The following is a 20,361-nucleotide window of genomic DNA, read 5'->3' on the forward strand; positions in this document are numbered from 1 at the left end:
ATTTAATTGAAGCAACATTTTTAGCTTTAAAAAACTCCCTGGCCAACTGACTCCAGAATTGTCCATGTTTCATCTTTGAGGGCTTGCCGTAGTTGATGGAAAAGTTCAGGATTAATTTCTACTTGATGACTGGAGGACTCAGCAGCTCTCTTTGTGAGGTTATACAGTCTGTTCATACTGAGCCATCATTATTTGGTAAAGAGCCCCTGTGGCTGAAGTTTTGTGGGCAAATGCATGGCATTGCATGGTATGTTGCTGTAGCCTTGGCAGCAAAGGTACTGAAGCAAAGCCTCGAGGCTTACACCATGCCTTGGGATTTACACTGCATGCCTTGGGGGGGGGGGGGTCTAGAGTAATGTAGACAATAAAACTGAGTTGTGGTCTGGATTTCTATTCTTGAATGCTGTCTGTAAAATTCTGGTAAAACCTAACACTGACCAGTATTAGTGCTTGCTAGTATTATTGAAGGGGAGGGAGGAATTCACAAAAGTTCTCGTGTAGTCTGTAATAACATGTTTAGGTGTTAAACTTCAGCATCACATGCACTTTGGCCCTAGGCTACCATGAAACTTATTTTTGTAATCATAAGCTGTCATATGAACTGTATGGAGAAAGGATTGCTTTCCTGCTATATCATAGGGCATGTTTGGGTTTAATGTATTATCTCACAGAGTAAGTAAGTTAAATTGTGTTCAGTGGGGATTGTCCTAGGGCTAGAATTTTAATACTTTCAATAAACCTAGAGATAATTTATACAAATAGCAAGCATCTTACTTACCTGTGACTGAACAGGGGACTAGAATTACAAAATACCAACACACATTATTCTTATTTGGAGTTTATATGTATGCCAGCAATATGCCATTCTACCTACTGATCTGTGTGTAAATTGTTCAGTGCAAGTTTAATGGTGTTCTAGCCCTTAGTGATTTTAGTAATTTATAAAACTCCTCCAAGAGAATGTTGATTCAGATTGCTTGTCAGTCCACTACCATAGCAAGCTGAACAAAGGTCATCATGTTAATCCTGATGTTGAGCAGTAACTATACAGGATACCAATTACTAGAATAATTGCTGTGGGTGCAACAGAGGATTCCTATACCTTTAATCTGGGAATCTACCCATTATTGGAATCTAAGGTTCATTAGGAAAGTGTTAGTCATGTAAAATGCCTATGGCAATGAAGGTGGATCTTCTTGTCCAGGAACAATTAGAAAAAAGAGTTTGTGTGAATGATTTGGATCAAGGCTGTGGTGTGAAGTAATGAAACCATTGTGCCCACACCAGTTTCCCAGCTTAAATTGCTACCTGAAGCATCTACTATCTATAGAGGAGGAAAAGGGAACAATACCTGTGCCATAGGTTCTGCCCTGTACAGGGAGTAGCATCTCTGAGACGGCAGTGAAGCCAAGGAATAGGTTGGATTTATCTTCTTATCCCTCCCGCATTTAAATTCTCATTTCTATAGATGGTTCCTCATGATGAAAATTCAGCTGGGAGTTCTAGCAGCTCCATCCTAACATGTAGTGGATCTGTCAATTTCTCCTCCTCTTAGGTTATTTACACTTGGACCTATGGGACAGTCAGACTACAATGGTGGAAGTACAGGGGGCTCATACTCACAGGTCAAGGGCTATCTTATTTACAGTATGACTAGTATCTTACAGAGGTAGAACTTGTGAACCCATGCACATTTTAAGTCAGGATTGCCAAAATATTCTTTCTTGGTTGTCCAGGAATGAAACTCTTTTTTATTTAGGTTTAATACTCGGTGAACCAATTCCAGGATATCTCCTTAAAATGTTTTAGATCAGATTTGATTTCAAGTTGCTACTGAATGTACTGAGGAACAGTATTTTAGCACCTATAAGCCTGCATAGGTCCTTTATTAAAGGTAGCTATAGAAATCTGTTATTCTTAAAAGGGGTGGCAACTTTTCTTCATTAAACATAAATATGTCCACACATTATATTCCACTTATTGTGCTTATTGTCAATAGCACACTTATAGGTTAAATATGTAACAACAGTATCAGTGTCCATATCTTGCCATTGCATAACTTTCTTACCTAATCTGTTTGCTTCCAATTAGATTTACCTTTACTGGAATATAGGGCAAAGGGCATTTGCTATACCCAGACCTTTCAATTTGCTCTGAAATAGCAAAGGAACACATTGGAAATCTACAATGAAGAGAAAGGTTTGCTTGTGACTTGCAATAGCGTGACAAAATCCTGATAGGCCTGTTGTGTTTTTCAGACCCCAGATGGGAAAGCAAAACAGTGAAAAGAAAAAGTCCTACCAGAAACCTTTATTCCACTTATCATATCTTTAAATGACCCATACATTTTTTTAAAAAAACCCAAACCCTTAATATTAAGTGTTGGGACAAAGGTAGCCTGCAGTCTGTATAGAATTATTCAAATTAAGCAGATTTGAATCTAGTTTGCATAATTCAGTGTGCTTCTGCTGTGCAGAAGAAGAATAGGGGACTTGAGGGACCATTGCCTTTCCAGCCATTACAAATCTTAGTCTACTTGCCCCAGCCATTGCCAGTATAATTTTATACCTTCCTCAGGAGTTCATAGGGAGGAGATTTTGTTTAAATAAGAAAAGAAATCAGAAGTGCTCAGCGCTTAGTGTTTTGAAGCCAGTGCCAAATTCCAGAAGTTTGTGGTATTTGCATAAAACTCAGCACTCAGACATACACAGCTGCATGTGGAGCAGAAGAGTTCCAACATCTGTTTAGTGCAAATAGGGGTCCCTCCAGATGTCAGACTCAAAGTCCCAGCAGGCTTAGCCAGAGCAGACAACAGTGAGGAAGGCTGCAACTTGCAGCCCAACAACAATTCATTTTAAACTATTATAAATAATTTAATCTGTCTTTTTGGACTTGTTCAATTGTTTCATATGTTTTAAACCTTTTAAAATCATTTAAATTATTCACACTGTTTTGTTTTCTTGTATGCCTCTGGATAAGGGCAGGATATAAATACCTTAATAAATAATAAATGAATAAACATCTGGAAGGGCACACAATTCCCACCACTTGCCTTATGCATTGGTTTTTGAAAGATAAAATTGTTTATTGAAGAAGCATTGACTGATCTACTTTAGTCACCTTTAGAATTGATAAAAGTGGTAGCACAATGTTGCTGTTTCCAGTGCTCCTTTCTGCCGCTTTTTTATTCCTTCTCCCCAAAGAGTCCGTTTTCTGTGGCCACTGAAAATGCTTGTAAGTACATAGAAAATTATGCTTCCACACTACCCCATATTGGCACTTTGGTACCACTGTAATTGCCATGGTTGCTTCCTACAGGATCCTGTGATTTGTAGTTTGTTGAGTCACTAAAGCCCTCTGGTAGACCATTCTAATAACTCATAAAACTACAAAGGCCAGAGTTCTGTAGGATGGGATCAGGACAGCTAAAGTATCAAAGCACTATAATTGTGTAGCATAAAAGAGACCTGTTGATTCATCTGGCCTAGAGTTGTCAGTTCTATTGGCAGCAGAGATTTGGGCAGGTTTCTTTTTTTAGCCCTACTCAGTTATCTTTGTTGATCTGTCAGCCAGATACTAGTCAGGCCTGTTCCTACTTAGCTTCCAAAATCAGGTGAGAATGGGTGTGTCCAGAGTAGTATATACATTATTGAGCAGTGTGTCACCTTGGCATAAGGGTTTTTCCTCCCCGTCCCATATATTTTTTTATTTAGAAAAAACTATGGAGGATTTCGTCCCTTCTTGGCTGTGCATAATGCTGGTTTGTCTACATAAACAATGATACTGATCTCTCATCATCAGTAAGGACTAGTGATATGAAATAGCTGGTTACTCAAAGTGACTGTTACACTTTATACCTCTTTGATCCTAATGGTAGGATTAGCCTCCAATCCAGATACATTTAAAAGAAGAAGAAAAAAACTCAGATAATTTGTACTTTTGAAAATAATTTATTACTGAAACAAATAAGTTAACATTTCATAGAAATGATAAAACATATCTCTACTGTGTAAACAGAACACTGTTTTAGAGATCAGTACTTTAAATAACATTCATGTGAACCAACCCATCCGGCAAACAAAAATAATCAAATCACTATGTTTTTCATTGGTAAGGCACTGTGAAGTGAACAGTATAGAACAGAAGATGAGTTATGGATAGTGCAGTGGCAAAAATGACATTTTGTTTATAATTCAGACATCATTGGTGCTCGTTACATCTTCCTGTTTGACATTCTGTCCTCACCAATTTGCCATTTGCCCAACAGACTGAATGTATGTAATATAACAAAGATCCCACTGAAAATCTGACACATTGTAACTCTCAAACCCTATAAAGGCAAGTAATTAAAATCAAGACGCAAAAGGGCTTAAAAATCATTTGGGACCAAACTGGCTTCTATTAGATTTTACTAGCTTATCAGTTAGTCTACCCTGAGGCAATCTACAACCCCCAACTTGTTTTGATTTTACATCAGAGTAAAGGGTTTAAGCTTCAGTGATAGCTTCTAATAAACTTAATTTAATGAAAAACATATGTAGATGATAACAATCATTTCATTAAAACAATGATATATTTTTCATTGTGTTCTGCCACTTTCTGGAGTATATGGAATGTATTTTCAAATGATGGTAGTTACATGTCAGGCAGTCCATTAAATAAATTGGTTGCCTTTATACCCTTCACTTTTATATCTTCATGCCATGTGATAATATTTCATCTCTAGTAAAATGTATGGGCTACATTCAGACTAACTTGGTTATATCTGGGTCACATGAATTACCATAGAAAATTATTCAAAACTAACTTGTCCCACTGACTTCACAGTATCATAAATATATTATCTTGAGTGACTCAGCTTGCATTGCTTTTGATGCAGCACACTAATGCAGCTAGTCTTTGGAAATGGATTTCTGTACCTCATCTGACTCCAGCTCTATGGAAAATAGGCCTGTCAACTTTTAAGCTATATCTTATCATATATCTTTAACAATATTCTGGCGTGATCGATAACAACTGATGCTTAATCCTGACACCACCACAAAAAACACCCTCTATATCAAGAAAGGCTTCTATTGATATATGTCTTTTAGTAAGTGAAACAAGTCCATTTGGAAGCTCTGTATGGAATATACCAATTTTGATCTAGAAGAAACATGATTTTGAAGAAACAAAGAACCCTGTCAACCTCCCCAATAATAGCACTATGATTACACTTTAGTTGTCCTGGCTCCATCCTATGTAATAGCATTTTCAGGAGGGATACTTGGAATTCTCATCCAGAAACTCCTTATACTACAAACTGTAAAATTCCATAGGAGACAGCCATGACAGTTGAAGTGGAATCATACTGTTAAAATTGTGTACCATGAAAGGGCTCAGAGTTCACTGAACACCTCACAGGACAATGGCCATAGACTTCAACTGGTTACATGATATGTTGGATACATAGCCGATTTTTAGTAGGAAAGACAATAGAACAAAGTGGAGTGTTCATTCAAATTCTAAACATATGAAAGACACAAAAGTTTCCAGACTAGCATGGACATCCAAACCAGTTTTGCAATCTAAGCCTAATCCTTTGAGACTAGTCTCTACAGACTAGATTATCAAGAGATTCCAGAGTACATTGTATTGACTACACTGTGAAGACCATGATTCTCCCTCAGTTTGGCCAGTTATAGAATTAATATAACACAGTTAAAGAAAATAGAATTACTATAGATTTGAGCAATATAACAAAGTCTTCTCAATTATTCAGTCTTCTCAATTATTCACACAGCATTATAGATTAAATAGAAAGGCATCTTCCACTGGCTCGGCATACATTGATGACTAGCTTCCAGAGCAGTTCAGTTTTGGATTGAGCTGAAGGACATACACACCCTTGAGCACAGAATCTGAAGGCAACTTTAGGGTTGCTTCTCAGGAGAAAAAATGGAAGTGATAACAAATAGTCAAAAGAGAACTGGCAATTCATTCATTGTCTTCAAGCAGTCTTTGTAAATTGTTCTGTATCTTTAAGAAAGGAAAATACAAAAGAAAGAAAATGGACAAAAGTTGTTCCCACTGTTGCAATGCATAAACTAACAATGATTGCTTTTGCAGTTCTCTATATTCACCTTTTCCAGTTTGATAAGATTAGCTGTTAGCTCTTCACAGAAACCATCAGCATTAAGGTGCAGATGAGATGCCAAGCCTTCTTGTAGTGGATGTCTTGACATACAAGACATGGACGGGGGAAAGGAAAGAGAAGACAATTAATTTTATGTCATTTAAAACAACCAGAAACAAAGTTTTAGGGAAAATTCTCCCATAGCAGCAAACATATATATTTTCAATCTCAAAACACCAAACAGCAATGAAAGTAACAGCAGAAACAAAATTAGTCAATGAAGCAGGGTGACAGCATATACACCATTGCAGTTAATAAAATCTGGACTCAGTGATAGATCCAAGATAAAAAAGGCCCATCTTTAGGGCCTGCTTGAAGACCAATAATGAGATAAATCAATTTGGACAGTTTCACAAACAGGGGACACTGTTGAGAAGACCCTATTAAATTTAAAGAAGTAGATAAAAATGGATTAAAAAAAAAGAGTTTGAATAAACTGAATGACAGAAATGTGCGATTGGGTTTAGAATGATCAAGTATATAGCAGTGAAGCAGAACATTGATTGCCATGGCAGCATCTCTTGGACTCCTGTGATTGTAGTTGGTGAGGCACTAGAGCAGTGATGGCGAACCTATGGCACACGTGTCAGAGCCCTCTCTGTGGGCACATGTCCCATCGCTCCAGCACAGAGTTTGCCAGAGTTTGTTACTAGAAAGCCAGAGGGACATGGCACTTTGCAATAAATAAGTAGGTTTTGGATTGCAGTTTGGGCACTCAGCCTCTAAAAGGTTCAGCATCACTGCACTAGAGCTCTATGGCTGAGACCTCTAACTACTCCTCCCTAAACTGCAGATCCCAGGATTCCATAGGATGAAACCATAGCAGTTAAAGTGGAATCACAGTCCTTATAACTGGGTGAAGTGAAAGGGCCCTGTGTCCAATACAATACATGTAGCTTGCATGGTATATTGGTTTGAGTGTTGGATTATGACTGTAGAGACCAGAGGTCAAATCTCCATTTAGCCATGAAATCCAGTTTAGGATTGCCATAAGTCAGAAATGACTTGAAGGTACACAACAATAGCAACAGCAGCAGCAGCAACAGCAGTAAATTGAGAGAGACAGAACATTTAGACAAAGACAATGCCATCTTACTTAATATATGAATCCCTGAAGGAAGCCATGGAACCAAGTTGGTCTTCTAGCATGTGGATTTTATATCTCATGTAGAATGTGGAGAAAATGAGTACACAAACACTGCAAGAGAGGTGTGGTGAGGAACAGAAAAAATAAACATGTGACTGCCTGATATCTTAATATGAAAGCATACTGAGAAAGTGTTGTTAAATTGATTTAGCAATCCTTAAACTGTGAAGGATTTAAGTTTATTTTGTGTCTCAGTCAAGCTGACGTGCTGCAATATAAGGCAGCAAAGCTTAACCAAACAAAAGGGCTTTTAGAATTGTCTTTGACATATTTCCCCTCCTGGAAGTTTTAATACAGGCATGGGGAACCTCTGCCCCTAGGGACTGATGCATTTTACTGCACAACATAGCAAGCATTTCCCACTGATGTTTCATAGCTGCTGGCTTCACCACTCCCCCTTAGCTGCATTTTGGGTTGTGATGCTGCTGGCTGTTCTTACTGACCTGTAATCCTTGAAAATATCTCTCAATCTACTTTTAGTTAGCCTCCAGGAATTTGACAAAATGCTTCTGGAAAACTATATAAGCCTATTATCCATAACACAAAGCTGAACAATTTAGAAAAGGTCATTTTCCTTCTCCCTCCTTGTTCCCCCAGTAGAAAGTTTTTCCTGTGGAACATACTGAGTATTTGGTTGGTGTGTAACAAATAAGGGTGGCCGAGGGGGGGGGGGAGGAGGAATGTGTAAGCCATTTATTTAACCACAGGAAGCCCAACTTTCTGAATACATCCCAGATTTATACCGGTGCAGTCCTCACAAAAATAGGGTGTGTTGATAGGTGGTTTTCACAGAATTATATAGTGAAAAGAATATATGGTTCACTTACAGAACTGCATAGAGAATAAGTATGTGGTTCACAGACAAGAACCTTTGGTAATTCAATCGGTAGAAGAATCCAAGGACTCCAGGTGAAACTATGGGATGAACAAAATATTCATGACTGCCAACATAGATCATGAGATACATCTGAAAATATCACAGCTGAACACCTAGTGGGAGACTAGAACTGCCAAATAGAGATAAGATCCCAGTTTATATTAGTTGTCTCCCCCCCCCCCCCCCGCTTAGTGAATTAAAAATAATAATACAATGTGGTAATGCAGGTTGTGTGACCTCTTTGTGTTGCTGCTCAGTTGGAGGGAGCGGTGGAGACTGGACTCAGTTGGTGTTTAGCCCCACTCTCCTTGCCTCTCTGATGGTTCTCCACCCCCCAGCTGAGCAGCAACACAAAGAGGATAATCAGGGAATGAAAAGACAAGAAGAAACAGGGTGGCTTTCATACTAAGAAAAGATGTAGTAAAAGCAGTCAGAGAATACAATGCAAAATCAGACAGAATCATTTCAGTAAGGCTCCATGCTAAACCTATGAATATCACCATAATTCAGGTGATGCACCAACCACAGAGGCAGAATAGGAAGAAATTGATAGATTCTATGAAGGAGAGTATAGGAAGAAATTGACAGCACACCAACACAGGCTATCCAGCTGATAATTGGAGATTGGAATGCAAAAGTTGGATGCAAAGAAGAATCAAAAACAGTAGACAGATTTGGATTAGGCAAAAGAAATGAAGCAGGTGAACATCTGATAGATTTTTGTGAAGCCAACAATTTATTCATTATAAACACATGTTTCATACAACCAGAAAGAAGGCTGTACATATGGACATCACCAGATCGTCAACACAAAAATCAAACAGATTATATATTGGAAACGGAACTCTATACTGGTGGCCAAGACTAGACCAGGTGCCGATTATGGCACAGATCACAAATTACTCACATCAAAAATAAGAGTAAGACTCAAGAAGAAAACAAAACCAAAATATGATCTAAATAATATCTCAACAGAATTTACTGACAACATAAGAAACAGATTCACACTACTAAACATAATAGACCGAGAACCAGAGGAACTATGGTCTGAAGCCAGGGACATAATAAAAGAAGAATTTAGACAGACACTTTCAATAAACAAAAAGAAAGAGAAAAAAACATTGATGACAGAAAAAACACTACAAGCAATAAAGAAAAGAAGAGAAGAAAAACAAAAGGGAAATAGGAAGAAACTAAGAATTATGAATGCAACAGTACAAAGGCTTGTAGATAGGAAGAAAATCCATTCATTTGAGATGTGGTGTTGCAGAAGAGTACTGATGATCCCATGGACAGCCAAAAGGACAAACAAATGAGTCCTAGAGCAGATCAAGCTGGAAACCTCCCTGGAAACCAAGATGACCAAATTGGAAAAGACAATTATGCTGGGAAAAGTGGAAGGAAGTAGGAAGAGAGGAAGGCCACATGCCAGATGGATGGACTCTATTAAGGAGGTCACAGGTATGGGGTTGCAGGAATTAAGAGGAGCAGTGGAGGACAGAGAGTCTTGGGAGTTTATCAGACAAGGGAAATTGGAAGTATAATCCAATGGCAATCTGAACACAATCATGGGGTTTAACGTTATTGCGTGATAACCCACTACATGCAAATTTGGGCAATGGGAAGTCAGTCCGAACGCAATCATGGGGTTTCATGTTATTGCGTGGTAGACTGCCACATGCAAATTCGGGCAATGACATGCTATTTTCGGGCAATGGGGAGTCAGTTTGAATGCAATGCACATTCATGTAACTGCGCTAAACTAGCGACTTTAAGTGAATGCGTTCTGGCCCCACTTTCTTTTCATCCGAATTTAAGAGAAATTCCTCCTGTTTGATAAACTCCTTGGAGATGTCTCACCCATAGGGTTGCATGAGTTGAGTTCGACTCAAGGGCAGTTAACAACAAAATGCAGGTTATGTTTTTTTTAAAACTTTGCGTATTTTAATTTTTTTTATTATTATTAAAACTATTCTACACAGATTCAGATTGACAGCCTTGCATATTCCACATCATATAAAATGCAATATACACAACTGAAAGTTAACTGTGTGTGAAAAAGTATAAAAGGATTCCACTTACATTTCAACTTAATCAACTTTCTATTGTATCTAATTCCACAGAACATTTGCCTAGCTCTATATTCACAACTTCTGATTCTTTAACTTTTTGTAGTCTCAACACTTTTAGCTAACTGGCTTTGTCTGCTATACCACATGAATACGAGATATGCTAAATCAGTGGTGCCTGTTGCTTATTGTAGTTGCATCAGCACTGGGCACTTTTACAGCTAAGGAAGTCTTGATTAAAATCTACTGTTTAAATATGTGATTAACAGATTAGCAAGCTCATGTTCTCAGCCATATGGGAGATAGCATTCAAAGTGTAAACTAATCTGAACTGATTATTCAAATTTTCCAGTTTTGGTGGGTTCAGCTCCAAGCAAGAGGAAAGGGCTGTGGGAAAACCTTCAGCCCAGGTAGTAGAGTAGAAGCTTGCTGCAATTTGCAAACCATAATTGATTTGTTTCTGCAACTTGCTGTGATTTTTCCAGGGGAATCTATGTTTTTACTTCCTCTTTCCCTTGCATTCATTGTGGCACTAGGCTCTGCTTTGAATTCACCTTCTGTCTAGAAGTAAGTAGGCTAGAATCAAATGTTGCTTATCTGATTTCTCTAAGTAAGTGAGATGGCATAACTCCCTTGTTTCACCTTGATTTAGGAACAGCCCATTTAGCTAAGAACTGTGCCTTAATTTCCAAACAGAAAAATATGTTCTCTGCATGTTTGAACTATAAGCAGAGAACATGTGTGGTTGAAACTTAATGTATAACCTGTCCCCAGGTTTCAGGTTTTGGTCTGGAAACCTAAGGACCTGGGATGAGCCTAAACTGGTAACTCTAGCAGTATCATACTATGAGGTAAAGAATCTGCCTCAGGTTTGGGGATGCATGTAGAGCTCCATCTATAAGGAAAGTAGAATTGGAGAAAAGCTTCCAGTATGTTGGGAATATCAGCTAAAGGAAACACTGATCTATGTACACTTACCAATCCTTTTGTCACTACTCTCACAAAGAAAAACAAAAAACAAATTATGTATGTTTCCTGGGGGGCTCCTTTCTGTTGCATACTTTGGATCCTAGCAGATTATTTTTTTTTTTTGCAAATCCTATCAGCTTTCTTGAGAGACAATATACAGTCTTCCTTCTGATTTCATGGAGATCCATTCCGAACCCCACCCTGCGAAAATGAAAAACTGTGCATATACAAGCCATGTTGGTTTGAATGGAAGTGCACCCCTGGGCGGGTGTGCAGGCACATGCCACAGGTGCACCCCCATTTTCGTTCCCTCAGTTTGTCTCCCACAGATAATCAAAGGACGTGGATGCAAAGTCCATGAGAATGGAGGAGAACTGTAGGATAGTGGTTTGAGTTCAGGATTAGAATTCTGGGAGACCACAGTCCAGATTCCAGCTCAGCTGTGGAAATCCACTGGGTGATCTAGGGAAAGTCACACTTGCTCAGCCTCAGAGGAAGTCAACAGCAAACCTCTTCTGAATATGACTCTTGCATGAAAACCCTATGAAAGGGTCAACATAACTTCCTCTCAACCAAGGATCACACAGTATATATACCACACGCACTTCCATGCCAGCATTCTCTGAAGATGCCAGCTACAGCTGCTGGTGAAATGTTAGGAATAAACTCTTCCAGAACACAGCCACATAGCCCACCCCCACCCCCCACCCCACCCCACAAAAAACTATATGCACCAGCTTTTCTGTATGCAACAGGCACTTCCCATATGTGGATGGGCAGTTTTGGATTTAACCCATAGTGTTGTTTTTTAACATATTGTAGAGAACTCAGCCTTACTTGTCTACATCAGTCCGCCAGAATTCAATAAATGTGGATTGTGTTTATTTACCGTTTCTTGAAGTATTCCTGACTTTATCATCACACAAACATTTAGACTGTAAATCTGCATGCAGAGGATTTGTCTCCATCTTGGATGCTTTCAGATGAGCCTGGGTGCCAACTATGTGATAATCTGTGGAAGAACAAGAATTTTAAGTGAAAAGCAGAAGCACGGAAAGCATTATGAACAACTTAAGAAATACTTGAATTTGCACTTGAAGGATGAATTTGTAACCCAAAGATGAGACTTTACACAATCAGGTTTCCTTGGTGCTATGAAGAGCCAGTATGGTGTAGTGGTTTGAGTGCTGGACTATGGTCTGGAGACCAGGGTTCAATTCCCAGCTCAGCCATGAAACCCACTGGGTGACCTTGGGCAAGTCACATGATCTCAGCCTCAGGGGAAGGCAGTGGCAAACCTCCTTTGAACAAATCTTACCAAGTAAACCCCATGATAGGGTCACCTTAGGGGTTGCCATAAATCGGAAACAATTTGAAGGCACACAGCACACACATGACAGTGCTTAGCAAATTATTAAAATTAGTTATTTAAATTAGTTTAAATTAAATTAAACTAAATTAAAATTGGTTATTTAAAAATCATCTGACTGCTACATGCTCTTCTCCCATCTACCTAATTTGTTTCGTTAATGCGCACACCAAAGCATGATGTGTAGCAGAGGACTCTCTGAAATGTGAAATATCCTTCTGCACACAAATTGCTGAGGTTATATCTGCGTAACTCTAAAAATTAGTTTTAAAGTTACAGTTACTTGGCAAAAGGAATCAAGCAATTAGCCTTGTTAAATTTAGTTGCAATTTGGCTGTTATAACTTTATTATTGGGAAAAGGCATTAATTATTAGCAACTAGTTATTTGCAGCTAGTTACTTCTAAGTTCTGGTTAGTAGGTGAGAAAGCCTTCAACCACAGTTTGATTTTGCATGTTTGGACCAAGGGCTTGTCTACACCAGGGAAAAACTCTGAATTCAACCCAAAGCCAGTGCTGCAGTACTCATGACATGGCTACTTCTGGGTTCTTTAACCTAACTTTGCTCCAAACTAAGCAAAGTCAGGAGAAAGCCCAATGTTCCCCAGAAATTCTGGAATAACAGGGTTCTTTTGGCATGTGAACAGCTGGACTGGGTCCAATTTGGCCTGATCCATTGTCCAAATGCCAAGAGCCACACCATCTCCCTGAGCAGCACAGGGAAAGGGGATGGCCTGTTTTCAGAGCCACTGTTGCCACTTCCTCATGGGCAGGAGCTCCATATAAAGCCTATCATGGCATACCACCACTTCTGCTGAGGACAGAAACGGGTGCTCAGACATGTGATCAACAAGTCTGGGTGTCTGTTTCTTTTCTGTCCTCAGCAGAAGTGGCAGCACAGTAGGTTTTACACGGAGCTCCTGCCCATGAATAAGCGGTGCCAGTGGCTCTGAAAAGAGGCTACTGCCTTTCTGATGAAGCAGTTCCCTGCAAATACCTGGCCGTTGCCATTGCTTCTGCTGAGATCAGAACAGGCTGTCGGTGTGATCAATGAGGAGGGGGCTGAGTGACCTTCCCTCCTTTTTGACCAGATGTCTGGGTACCTAAAGGCTTCTAATATGAATAGTCTTGAAAGAATGCAGTATGTAAACCTTGGAAGTGTTCCAGTTCTGGAGTCTGAGAACCAGTGCTGCTGGATTCTTCCATCTCATGCCTGCGTTGGTGGATGATGCCATCCAATTCGGAAAAATCTTCATTGAAATCCTAGAAAGGGTTGGTGCATCAAAAATATCAGAGTATTAGCTAGTTCCCCTTCTGCATGCCTTCAGTAATTTGTTTTAAAACCAGCATAGTATATTCATAATGCATTTCTGTGTACATCTGCTCAAAAGGCACTGAGCTCAGTGGAGCTTGCATCTACCTAACTATATAGTATTGCAATGGAGAAAACCCTGGAAGTTCATAGTCCTGATGCTACAAAGATTAACAGATAATCTTCATGAAGACACACTCCGTAAATCTAATCTAGTTTGAATTAATCTCAAATTCTTGAAATATAGTGGGCATGAATATTTGGTCTTCCTCTGATTATAGAATCATAATTAGAAGGGCCACCTAGTCAAACCTGACATACAGATGACTCTTAGCTTCTTAAGTTTAGTGGGCACACTCTTACACATATGATAAAGAGAATGAGTATCTGAAGACTATCTTCCTTTGTGATCCTGATTGAATCTTAAGATCTTAGGAAGGGCTTTTTTTCAGCCCTACCATGGTCACAGATATTGTTAGTAAGGACACAGTCGACAGCCTTCTTGGTGACTGCACCAATGCTGTGGAATTCTCTCCCATGGGAGGCTAGGTTGGCCCCCTCTTTGATATCTTTTTGACAGCTGTCAAAGAGCTTTTTATTTAAATGGGCCCTTGATTTTTTTTCCTGGATGTGACAGAAGATTCAGGTATTTTAATAGGACTGTTGATTTAATAGCTTTAAAACTTTAGCACTGTACATTGATTTAATTGTATTTTGTTTTAATGTACTCTGAAAGATGCCTTGGGAGAAAATATAGGTAGATGTCTGTCTGTCTATGTCTTGATGGGGAGGCTTGTGGGTATCCTGGGGTTGAAGGCTATAAAAATGGGTCTGGAGCCATGTGAAGATCAGTTTCCTCACTCCTGTTTTAGATTAGCTGCCATTTATCATGTTGTCTGAATACTAAACTCTAGATACTCTTACCTATGGCTTACATAATTAAGATATACTGTACTTTTCCAGGGCTCTAACTTCATAACATAGTGTTGTCTGCCTCAAATGAAAGCTCCCCCAAATCATCTTTGTAGCTTTACTATGGTGGGGAGAGGGAGAGAAGGCATGAGCCTGAGGCTCATTGAAGCTTGATCCTTTTAATGCTGATTAACTTGGAACACAGTCATGATGCCAACAGAAAATTATCTTTTGCCAATTTCATATCAGTCATCATTCACTACCAATGCTGTTTTTACCCCATCCCCCCTCCAGCACCACTTACCAAAGGTAAGGTTGTGGGGTGATCACTCCTGAAACTGTTTTCTGGAGAAGAAGGATTGGGACTGTTGCCAACACTCAAATCCTGAAAACATAGTTTAAATGATACAGTTGGATCAGCTTCTAATAAGAACATGCCAAAAAGAGACACCTGAAGATACTTATAACTCACCTCTAAATGCTGACAAACAGATTTTAATAGTTTATAAGCTGTGTCTCTGGACAGAAAGGAGACAAATATGTACTGAAAAGAAAAGCAACAACAATAATTATTTAAAATCAAGAGAACATCTAGATTTTGTCTCTGCTAATTTTTAAAAACTTATTTATATCCTAGTTCAACAATTGCCTTTAAGGACACAACATATTTTAACAATTTTCAAAGAAATAGCTGTGCTAATCTGTTGTAGCATAAAAAGGAGAAGGGGAGAGGAAAAACAAATAAATCTAACAGCACCTTTAAGACTGATTTATATTTTAGCATGAGCTTTCAGGGTATCAGTCCATTTCCTCAGATGTACTGACAGGCTGATAGTAAAGCCACAGCTTTTTAAGGATCATTACACAGTTGTGAGAGTGGGATAGAATATAATAGGATACAGAAAGATGCAAATTGTGGCCCTGACCAAAAATGTTTATGGAGCTGTCTGTGATAGTACAGGCCTTTTGATCTGTGAAAGCAATAAATCAGACTACCAAAAGTCAGTTCCCTTCGAGTCATATTTCAACTGGCACCCACAGACCACAACTACTTTCTGTCATCTGTCTTTATCATTTTTTGCTCAAGCTATATAAAATTCAACTGGATTTCTAATGTCAAGGAGTCTCTCATGCCATTGCCTTTGTAGAATGAAGTGTGCTGACTTGCTCTCTTAGAGTGCATCTGCATTGTAGAAATTATGCAGTCTGACACCGCTTCAAAGGCCAAGGCTGCATCCTACCAAATCCTGGGATTTGTAGTGTGGTGAGGCACTAGCACTCTGTGGTAGAGAAGGCAAAATACCTTGTAAAGTTGCAAATCCCAGCATTCCATAGAATGGAGCTACAACACTTAAAGTGGTGTCAAGCTGCATTATTTCTACAGTGTAGATACACCCTAATTTGAGCCATCTTGTTTGTTTTACTGAGCCACTTCTCAAAACACCTTTGATTTCATTAGGCATTATGGCTGCTTCCTTTTTCTGTCATACATTTCCTCATCTTTAATGGTTACAGAACTGATATGAAACTAAAGAGATGGAGTCCTCTCTTATTACAGTTCCATGCTAGGAAAACTTGTTGCTAATTTTTCTGATCCCCAGTTGTTAAAAGCCAGCCTGTCTAACTGTGCAAGACCAGCTTTGACAAAGTATATCAGAAAGGCTCTTTAATGTTCTCTATTCTGACAATGCATTTTTTAAAATTTTTTGCACATTTTTGGTGTTTCTACACAAACTAACACATACATTTTAACCAATATTTCCTGATAGTTTATATCATAGTCAAGAAACCACATATAGATCAGTTTTATCATGAACTCTTTCATCCCAATAATCATTACAAATTATTGAACAATGAATACATTGAGCTCACATTTCTATAAAATGGTTATCTTGACTGCCTTCTTAAACTCTAACTAAATTAATTAACTTGAATTTATAAGCCATTTCACAAATCCTGCATGCCCAATCTGGCCTTTTGGGAGAGAAGATTCCCACACCTCATTTATTAGACATTTACATTTATATACTCATTAGTAACTATACAATTAATTCAACATTTTCTGATTTTGCTACCCCTTTTGCATAATAAAAATGTTAAGAATGGATCCAATGACAAAATATAGACATAATGTATTTTAACAACCCAATGCATTGCAGAATTTACAAGAATATGTCTACACTAAGTAGTTGCAGCAGTTTCATACCATTCTTAGAATCTTGGGATGTGCAGTTTGGTGAGGCACCTAGAATTCTCTATAAAAGAGCTTTCGTAGTGCACTGAAGTGAACTAGAAGGAATTTTCAGTATATCACCAAAGTTACAAATTGCAGGATTGTGTAGGGTGGAGCCATTACCATTAAAGATACAAAATGGATAGTGTTGTTCAGATATACTCTTAGTTCAAATAATAGAAGTAGCATATATTCTTTAGTGGATGTTTGTTTAGAATCAGAGCACTGGCATTAAGAAATCCAGAGATGCTTCTGTCAGGAAGAGCTTGCTATTTCAGAATTGACTTTGCTTCCTTTTAATTATTTTTTTTTGGCGGGGAGGGAGGTCTAGTGGCACTAATACTGTATCAGTCAATGCCTCTTCCTTCAGCTACTACAGAAAGCCATAAAGCAGCTCCCAGCACTTTTCCATTGACTGTTTTTTTAATGCTACAACCGCTGTGCAAAAGCAATGAACAATATTTACTACTGTCAATTCTTTGCTCAGTTTATAAGCTGGCCATGGTCGATATGTGTCAATTCAGTTGAGGCTAGTCTGGTCAACAACTAGTTTCACTGCAGGGTTATATGCATGGTGGTGTAAGCAGAGTGGCACATGCAGGGTCATTTCAGCAATGCATTAAAATATACAGAGTAGCATGTGAATGTGTATTGCCTATGTGCATTGCACCTTGCAACTGCAGAACAGGTTATCAGCCATAGACATTGGCCATTGATCTACATAGACTGCACTATTCAGTAGTATAGGGAATGTGTAACGTAACTCTGCTGACACATATTTATGCAACATAGGATCTCATTCAGGGTGGGAAGAACAATTTATTTATTTTTAAAAATGTGTTAAATTCAAAGTACAAGAAATAACTGGAAATAACAAAAACATAAAAAACAAAAATGTGAACTTACCCTATCAGAGAGAGTTGTTATAACCAAAGCATTTGGCACTAAAAGGGCAGTTTTAGTTTTCTTTATTAGTGTGACAGAAAGCACAGGTATAGTAATCTGAAATGAAATCACATTTATAATTACAGTGTAAACATGAGAATTCATTTAGAAATAGTCCATGGGATATGGATTTTGGATTTATGAGGCTTAAGCATTATGGTTCCATCTGTACTAACAAAGACTGTAAGGTTGTGATAGTGTTTGCTATGGCTTATCTGTTTTAGCATCCACCATCTGATACTGAACAGGAAATAATGCATTTGATACACACACTGATCAAAGTTAAAACATAATGAGTGTTATAGCATTCATTTCCCTTAAAAATCCTGTTGTAACAAGTACAATAATTTGAAAATTAAGAAGTCTTCATTAACAAGAAAGCATTATAAAGCATATTAATGCTTATAAATACTAACCAGTACATTACAAATGTTCATTTTTATCCTTTTCCAGCTACAAGAAGCACCCTACATCTATAGGATCCTCCTGAATAGTGCTATAACCAAATACCTTGTTCAAAGGGGTGGGTTTTTTGGGAGGGGTTTGTCATGAAGAAAGAAGAAATAATTATTTCTCCTGATGGGAAATTTGTAATTGATTCCTACCAATGGGCTTTAAGGAAATCTGAGGCACATGAGAACCTTCCCACGAAGGAGGGAAATAATATTCACAGTTATTCATTTCCAAGTTGAAAAACAGATTTTCTGTCAGGAGAAGTATTAGAGCAGTGAGACTTTGGCATGTTTTTTTGTCGATATTCAAACCCAAAGTTTTGTAGAGGAATTAATTTTCAAATGTATACACATGTGTGTGTGTGTTTTTAAACAAAACCACAAACATTCTCCAGAGAAAACAGACTTACTGTGCAGAAAATACTGTTTTCGTAACTTTTCCTGCACAGAAAATGTGTGCAAAAGAAATAAATAGATATACATTTCATAACACAATAATCCCTCTGAATCTTTTTGAGATATTCAAATACAGGGAGAATACAGTGCAGAAATATTTGTTTTCTTCCCCAGTGGGAGGAATTATTTGTCTTTGCCTGTATGGATGATATAATCATGTCTAGCTTCCAGAAATGCAATTCTACTCTAATACAAGGGCTCTATAATAAATCTTATGGCTCTAACACTGTATTCTGGCCCCAGAGCCATCCTGGATTCCCCTCATTACCTCCGCACTCTGTAGCAAGCAACACTGGGTGGCTGTCTACACAAGTGTTCTGCCATGTTCCCCAACATCAGTACCACTGTTTTGAGTCACTTCCTCTGAGGTCGAAAATGAATTGCCCAGTGTCAGTCACATGACTGAGCACCTATTTGTGGCACCAGAGAGAGTGACTTGTGCCAGTGGTTGGCAGTGCCATGCAGTATAGTGAGACACAGCCATGTGGCAGTAAATAGCCACCTGGCATTGCTACAGAGTGCTCCAGATTTTCTGACAAAATCCAGAGCATAAGGTGAGTTATTTTACACTGGTTTAAGGGAGAGATAGGGTGGATTCAGTGCAGAACCAGCCTCATGTTGTAAAGACAGTCTGCAGTCAAACTGGGACTTTTGCTCTACTTTATGTAGACAGGTTGCAGTGAGGGTCAGGGGAAACTGGTTTAATTGGCCCGGGTAGACATGCCCTCAGTGTTTTCCACCTCCAGTGTAACTTAGTATGGGAAACAAGTAACAGTATATTGCTTCTTTAGAACTTGCCTTCTCTAAAGAAAGGGTCTTGACAATATTAGTTGTTATCATCCTCTACAGTATCATCTTAGACAGCCACAGCTGAGCTACAAGACTTTTTGTGGAATAAATGCCTAGATAACAATTTAGAAAATTCACTTCTATTAATCAACATGGCTGAATCCATTGATATGGAAATGAAAATCTGATGATCTGATTTTCTACTTTTATGTTTTATGTTGTGCCAATTGCCATTTGTATCCTATGCGTATTAAATTAGAATTAGGCATGACTCATTGAACCTAACTCATAAAATATGACTTTACTTACCTTAGTGTCTTTGCCAAAGACCTTAGAATGGAAGCAAATCCAGTTTTCCGAAATGAAAAGCTTCCCTTGGTACAAGATTTCTTTCTGTAAGGCACAGGTGAAATCTACAAAGGTCATATATGACAAATTATCTAACAGTTACACTTGTGAAATGCTCTAGGAAATGTATTTAATATATTCTACATATATAAGACAATTTTTAATACACACACACACACACACACACACACACTACAGATGTTAAGGATGTGATTCTTGAGGAGGAAAATGACTTTGTAAAAGCCAAATGGCCTTGGATCATATCTTAGTACTTTTGTAATCTGAACCTTGATATTTATGGGGTGGGAG

General features: G+C 38.4%; 1 protein-coding gene across 2 annotated transcripts in view; it reads right to left on the minus strand.

Moving 5' to 3' along the window:
- Positions 1 to 3,939: 3,939 nt before the first annotated feature.
- GRAMD2B (GRAM domain containing 2B) overlaps positions 3,940 to 20,361 on the minus strand; it is a 74,657-nt gene continuing 58,235 nt past the window's right edge. For both annotated transcript variants that reach the window (XM_089491476.1, XM_089491485.1), the window contains exons 5-14: positions 20,014 to 20,117; positions 17,969 to 18,064; positions 15,302 to 15,373; positions 15,134 to 15,214; positions 13,757 to 13,868; positions 12,127 to 12,249; positions 8,150 to 8,237; positions 7,272 to 7,373; positions 6,123 to 6,216; positions 3,940 to 6,018 (exon numbers count right to left, since the gene is read on the minus strand). In XM_089491476.1, the coding sequence (XP_089347602.1) occupies positions 5,977 to 6,018; positions 6,123 to 6,216; positions 7,272 to 7,373; positions 8,150 to 8,237; positions 12,127 to 12,249; positions 13,757 to 13,868; positions 15,134 to 15,214; positions 15,302 to 15,373; positions 17,969 to 18,064; positions 20,014 to 20,117 (914 nt within the window). In that variant the 3' untranslated portion in view covers positions 3,940 to 5,976. The remainder of the gene's footprint in view (positions 6,019 to 6,122; positions 6,217 to 7,271; positions 7,374 to 8,149; positions 8,238 to 12,126; positions 12,250 to 13,756; positions 13,869 to 15,133; positions 15,215 to 15,301; positions 15,374 to 17,968; positions 18,065 to 20,013; positions 20,118 to 20,361) is intronic.

Source organism: Sceloporus occidentalis, unplaced genomic scaffold, assembly GCF_023333645.1.
Source record: "Sceloporus occidentalis isolate IW3139 unplaced genomic scaffold, rSceOcc1.0.p SCAF_1, whole genome shotgun sequence".
Lineage (NCBI taxonomy): Eukaryota > Metazoa > Chordata > Lepidosauria > Squamata > Phrynosomatidae > Sceloporus > Sceloporus occidentalis.